Source organism: Coregonus clupeaformis, chromosome 21 (assembly GCF_020615455.1).
Source record: "Coregonus clupeaformis isolate EN_2021a chromosome 21, ASM2061545v1, whole genome shotgun sequence".
Taxonomy (NCBI): Eukaryota; Metazoa; Chordata; class Actinopteri; order Salmoniformes; family Salmonidae; genus Coregonus; species Coregonus clupeaformis.
The window spans coordinates 6,751,295-6,757,294 of record NC_059212.1 but is presented as its reverse complement, the minus strand read 5'-3'; the positions used below and the strand labels follow the sequence as shown (position 1 = coordinate 6,757,294).

The following is a 6,000-nucleotide window of genomic DNA, read 5'->3' as shown; positions in this document are numbered from 1 at the left end:
TGAGCTGAATGGCTGTCTGAGAGACTAAGGGATGATTTGTCCTACTTTGAGCTGAATGGCTGTCTGAGAGACTAAGGGATGATTTGTCTTACTTTGAGCTGAATGGCTGTCTGAGAGACTAAGGGATGATTTGTCTTACTTTGAGCTGAATGGCTGTCTGAGAGACTAAGGGATGATTTGTCTTACTTTGAGCTGAATGGCTGTCTGAGAGACTAAGGGATGATTTGTCCTACTTTGAGCTGAATGGCTGTCTGGAGACTAAGGGATGATTTGTCTTACTTTGAGCTGAATGGCTGTCTGAGAGACTAAGGGATGATTTGTCTTACTTTGAGCTGAATGGCTGTCTGAGAGACTAAGGGATGATTTGTCTTACTTTGAGCTGAATGGCTGTCTGAGAGACTAAGGGATGATTTGTCTTACTTTGAGCTGAATGGCTGTCTGAGAGACTAAGGGATGATTTGTCTTACTTTGAGCTGAATGGCTGTCTGAGAGACTAAGGGATGATTTGTCTTACTTTGAGCTGAATGGCTGTCTGAGAGACTAAGGGATGATTTGTCCTACTTTGAGCTGAATGGCTGTCTGAGAGACTAAGGGATGATTTGTCTTACTTTGAGCTGAATGGCTGTCTGAGAGACTAAGGGATGATTTGTCCTACTTTGAGCTGAATGGCTGTCTGAGAGACTAAGGGATGATTTGTCTTACTTTGAGCTGAATGGCTGTCTGAGAGACTAAGGGATGATTTGTCTTACTTTGAGCTGAATGGCTGTCTGAGAGACTAAGGGATGATTTGTCCTACTTTGAGCTGAATGGCTGTCTGAGAGACTAAGGGATGATTTGTCTTACTTTGAGCTGAATGGCTGTCTGAGAGACTAAGGGATGATTTGTCTTACTTTGAGCTGAATGGCTGTCTGAGAGACTAAGGGATGATTTGTCCTACTTTGAGCTGAATGGCTGTCTGAGAGACTAAGGGATGATTTGTCCTACTTTGAGCTGAATGGCTGTCTGAGAGACTAAGGGATGATTTGTCTTACTTTGAGCTGAATGGCTGTCTGAGAGACTAAGGGATGATTTGTCCTACTTTGAGCTGAATGGCTGTCTGAGAGACTAAGGGATGATTTGTCCTACTTTGAGCTGAATGGCTGTCTGAGAGACTAAGGGATGATTTGTCTTACTTTGAGCTGAATGGCTGTCTGAGAGACTAAAGGGATGATTTGTCTTACTTTGAGCTGAATGGCTGTCTGAGAGACTAAGGGATGATTTGTCTTACTTTGAGCTGAATGGCTGTCTGAGAGACTAAGGGATGATTTGTCTTACTTTGAGCTGAATGGCTGTCTGAGAGACTAAGGGATGATTTGTCTTACTTTGAGCTGAATGGCTGTCTGAGAGACTAAGGGATGATATACTGTAGGAAACGGTACGGAACTCTAGTGGCTGGTCTCTCTGACAACTACCACCGTATCATGACATAAACAAACAGCCAAAACAACAACAACAGCTGTGTAGCTTCTCATACCGCTTGAAACGTGCCTTCGCCGGACTACAAAAACATCTCACGATCCACGCCAACTGTGTGTTTGCCACAGGAAACATGGAGACGTACATAATCACCATGCATAAGAGAAGAAGCTGTGGGTAACACTACTTCAAGCCGACCGGTATAATGCTTTATTACTTGTTGTAAGCACGTATGAGCTTTCATGTCTTATTAAAAGGTTTACAGTATGTTAAGTCCTTTTATGAAACACATTTTCAACTGGTTCAAAATTGCTGTTATTTAGTCATTGAGATAATATTAAGAATTTCTAAGGGGGTCATGCGTGCTTATGACAAGTCTTACAATGCATTATAACCGCATCATAATCCATGATAACCGCATCATAATGCATTTATAACCGCATCATAATGCATTATACTTGTCAGGTCGAAGTGTACCGAGCGGTTCAGTTCAGGAGGGTGCCGTACAGCTGGGCCTTGGTCAGACTGTCTTTCCTGCTCAGTCCTGTTCCTGTGCTTCCAAATTTTTGGTATTGTTGGGAACTCTTTTTGGGAAGAGCCGGGCTCGGGCTGGGCCTCATTCTCTCCCGCTGGTAGTGCTGCAGACTGGAGGCTTCAAGGGAGCTTTGGTGGTGTAAGGACTCGGCTGAGCTGTTGGGGCTCACATCCACGTATTCCTTGTTCATGCTCCCCCCTACCGCTCCAGCCGCCCCGCTCTCCTTGTCCTTCAAGCTCCCTGAGAGGAACTGCAGGCTGTACTCTGAGTCCTGGCTGTCTACCTTGGCTCTGTACAGGGGCGGAGGATTGTCCGGCTTGCCCCGCAGGCCCAGGCTGGGGTGTTTGGGACTGGGACTGGGGCTGGGTGAGAGGCCAACACCGGCGGCAGCAGCCAAGCACTGGTCCAGCACGTGGCTGTGGAGGAAGACGTTGTCGTCCCCCTCCTGGAAGCTGCTGTAGAGAGGCCCCAGTTTAATCTTGGCCGGGCCCATGGCAAAGTGCTGCTCGGAGAAGCTGTAAGGAGACACGCGGCCCGGGTTGCGGTTGAAGGAGTACGAGTTGATGTCCTCTACGCTCAGCTGCCTCCAGCGTCCAGTCAGTTCCTCCTCGGTGGGGACAACCATGCTGCCAATGCTGGCCTGACTGTCGGAGCGCTCCGCACCCCGGGGTCCTCCTCCTCCCTGGGCCGAGCCCACACTGTGTGACGACGTGACGAGCGGCGAGTGGTACGGCTCACTGTAGCTGCAGGATGCTGTGCGCTCGTATGCCGGTGAAGAGCCACCGCTGCCTTTCGCCGGGTTGGGGGAAGGCGGCATTGCCATGTGCTGGAAGCTGTGGGACTTGGGGAAGACGCTGGTGCCAGGAGGGCTGTCCTTCTCATAGGACGAGGTGCTCTTTCGCTCGCCGTAACCCCCATCCCGCCAGTCCATGTAGAGCGCCTGGTGGGAGGAGGACATGGTGCTGCTGGGGCCACCGCCGCAGCCTTCCCCACCCTTCTCATCCTCCGACGCCTGGCTGAAGCTGGAGTAGGAGCTAGAGGCCCGCAAGGAGCCCACGGCAAACTCTCCATGGAAGGAGGGTGCCCCGTGATGGGAGAAGTTACCCGAATGGAAGGCCTCCTCCTCGGGGTTGGAATCTGTGGAGTTCTGGGCCTGGAGGAGGAGACCCATGGGGCGGCCATGGACGTCCACGCTCTGTCTGCGCTCCTGCCAGCGCTCAGGGCAGTACAGGGCTGTGTCGCTGCAGTACAGGTCCGATGTCCGGTAAGCGGTGCGGCGCTGGAGGCTTTCGGTGCCGCCGCCCACGCTAGTGTGCACAAAGTTATGGTCATGGCCCTCATCCTCCAGTGGCTTGGGGCTGGGTGAACGGGTGTTGGGGCAGCTGCTGCCTGGCTCCGGCTTCTCTAGCACTTTGGCGATGACGGCAGTGGGCACAGCATCGGAGTAGGGCGAGTGGCACAGTGCCATGGTGACGCCGTGGCCTTGCTTCTCAATGTGGGAGCTCACCCGCTCCTGGAAGTCAATGGGCAGCTGGAGAGAGAGAAATAGAAAGGGACGGTGAGGAGAAATATTAAAAGAGAGAAAGGACATGGACAGACAAATAAATGAGAGTTCATTGAATATAAATAGATTCAGAAATTACAGCAATAAATGACAGAAAGGAGGACTACTACTCTAACAAAGTAATGTTTCAGAGATTTTTCCAGCAAAACTTTCTCTACAACAAGCATTCCCTATTTAGACCATGCTGTCTGACAACCACTATCATATCTCCCCATACATATTCACAAACTTGCCATTATGGAATGCTCGCCACATCTGCACAGCTTTTTATCAATTCTGTTCCCTAGGCTCCAATCTAGAGTTTGAGTTTAGAAAATTAATTTATTCTCGTCTGTTTACTCAGTCCAGCTCGGAGACCCGGTGGGACTTTCACTACACTGCCCTCTCTAATGAATTTGTCAGAAATTTGCTGACCACAACCCCTCCGCTCCTGTGCTTTGGCTAGGAGCTTTTCTTCTAATTCCTCAGTCGTTTACTTCACTGAGTTTTAGGTTACATCCATCAGCATGAATACGGGTACATCAATAAACACACACACACACACACAGATACACATGTGCACACACACGCGCGCGCACACACACACACACACACACACACACACACACACACACACACACACACACACACACACACACAACTCCCCCCTCTGCTAACAGTACATACAACTTCCCTTGTCTTTATTGGACAGCCACAAGAAGAACAAGTCCTGTAAATTATAGGCTGGTCTTCCTTCTATTTTTCTCTTGAGTTATTAATAGCATAGGGGGTCAGTGAGAAATGGAGATAGATTCTGTGGGGGTCTCTCTCTTCTCTTCCCTGCTCTCTGTGTCTCCTCTCCCCTGCTCTCCGTGTCTCCTCTCTGTGTCTCCTCTCTGTGTCTCCTCTCCCCTCCTCTCTGTGTCTCCTCTCTGTGTCTCCTCTCCCCTCCTCTCTGTGTCTTCTCTCCCCCTCCTCTCTGTGTCTCCTCTCCCCTGCTCTCTGTGTCTCCTCTCCCCCTCCTCTCTGTGTCTCCTCTCCCCCTCCTCTCTGTGTCTCCTCTCCCCCGCTCTCCATGTCTCCTCTCTGTGTCTCCTCTCTGTGTCTCCTCTCCCCCTCCTCTCTGTGTCTCTCTCTCTCCCCCCCCTCTCTGTGTCTCCTCTCCCCCGCTCTCTGTGTCTCCTCTCCCCCTCTCTCTGTGTCTCCTCTCTTCTCCCCCTCCTCTCTGTGTCTCCTCTCTGTGTCTCCTCTCCCCCTCCTCTCTGTGTCTCCTCTCCCCTGCTCTCTGTGTGTCCTCTCTGTGTCTCCTCTCTGTGTCTCCTCTCCTCCTGCTCTCTGTGTCTCCTCTCCCCCGCTCTCTGTGTCTCCTCTCTCCCGCTCTCTGTGTCTCCTTTCCCCCGCTCTCCGTGTCTCCTCTCTGTGTCTCCTCTCCCCCTCCTCTCTGTGTCTCCTCTCCCCCTCCTCTCTGTGTCTCCTCTCCCCATGCTCTCTGTGTCTCCTCTCTGTGTCTCCTCTCTGTGTCTCCTCTCCCCCTCCTCTCTGTGTCTCCTCTCTGTGTCTCCTCTCCCCCTCCTCTCTGTGTCTCCTCTCTCCCGCTCTCTGTGTCTCCTCTCCCCTGCTCTCTGTGTCTCCTCTCTGTGTCTCCTCTCCCCCTCCTCTCTGTGTCTCCTCTCCCCTGCTCTCTGTGTCTCCTCTCTCCCGCTCTCTGTGTCTCCTCTCCCCTGCTCTCTGTGTCTCCTCTCTCCCGCTCTCTGTGTCTCATCTCCCCGCTCTCTGTGTCTCCTCTCTGTGTCTTCTCTCCCCCTGCTCTCTGTGTCTCCTCTCCCCTGCTCTCTGTCTCCTCTCCCCCTCCTCTCTGTGTCTCCTCTCCCCTGCTCTCTGTGTCTCCTCTCCCCCTCTCTCTGTTTCTCCTCTCCCCTGCTCTCTGTGGCTCCTCTCTTCCTGCTCTCTGTGTCTCCTCTCCCCTCCTCTCTGTCTCCTCTCCCCCTCCTCTCTGTGTCTCCTCTCCTCCTGCTCTCTGTGTCTCCTCTCCCCTCCTCTCTGTGTCTCCTCTCCCCCTTCCTCTCTGTGTCTCCTCTCCCCCTCCTCTCTGTGTCTCCTCTCCCCCTCCTCTCTGTGTCTCCTCTCCCCTCCTCTCTGTGTCTCCTCTCCCCTCCTCTCTGTGTCTCCTCTCCCCCTCCTCTCTGTGTCCCCTCTCCCCTCCTCTCTGTGTCTCCTCTCCCCCTCCTCTCTGTGTCTCCTCTCCCCTCCTCTCTGTGTCTCCTCTCCCCCTCCTCTCTGTGTCTCCTCTCCCCCTCCCCTCTGTGTCTCCTCTCCTCCTGCTCTCTGTCTCTCCTCTCCTCCTCCTCTCTGTGTCTCCTCTCCCCCGCTCTCTGTGTCTCCTCTCCCCCTCCTCTCTGTGTCTCCTCTCCCCCTCCTCTCTGTGTCTCCTCTCCCCCTCCTCTCTGTGTCTCCTCTCCCCCTCCTC

At 52.6% G+C, this 6,000-nt stretch overlaps 1 protein-coding gene across 1 annotated transcript in view; it reads right to left on the bottom strand.

The window, feature by feature from the left end:
* Window positions 1-262: 262 nt before the first annotated feature.
* Window positions 263-6,000, bottom strand: part of LOC121539707 (brain-enriched guanylate kinase-associated protein-like) — a 42,425-nt gene continuing 36,687 nt past the window's right edge. The window contains exon 6 of the mRNA XM_045206116.1: window positions 263-3,521. Coding sequence (XP_045062051.1) covers window positions 1,941-3,521 — 1,581 coding nt within the window. The 3' untranslated portion in view covers window positions 263-1,940. The remainder of the gene's footprint in view (window positions 3,522-6,000) is intronic.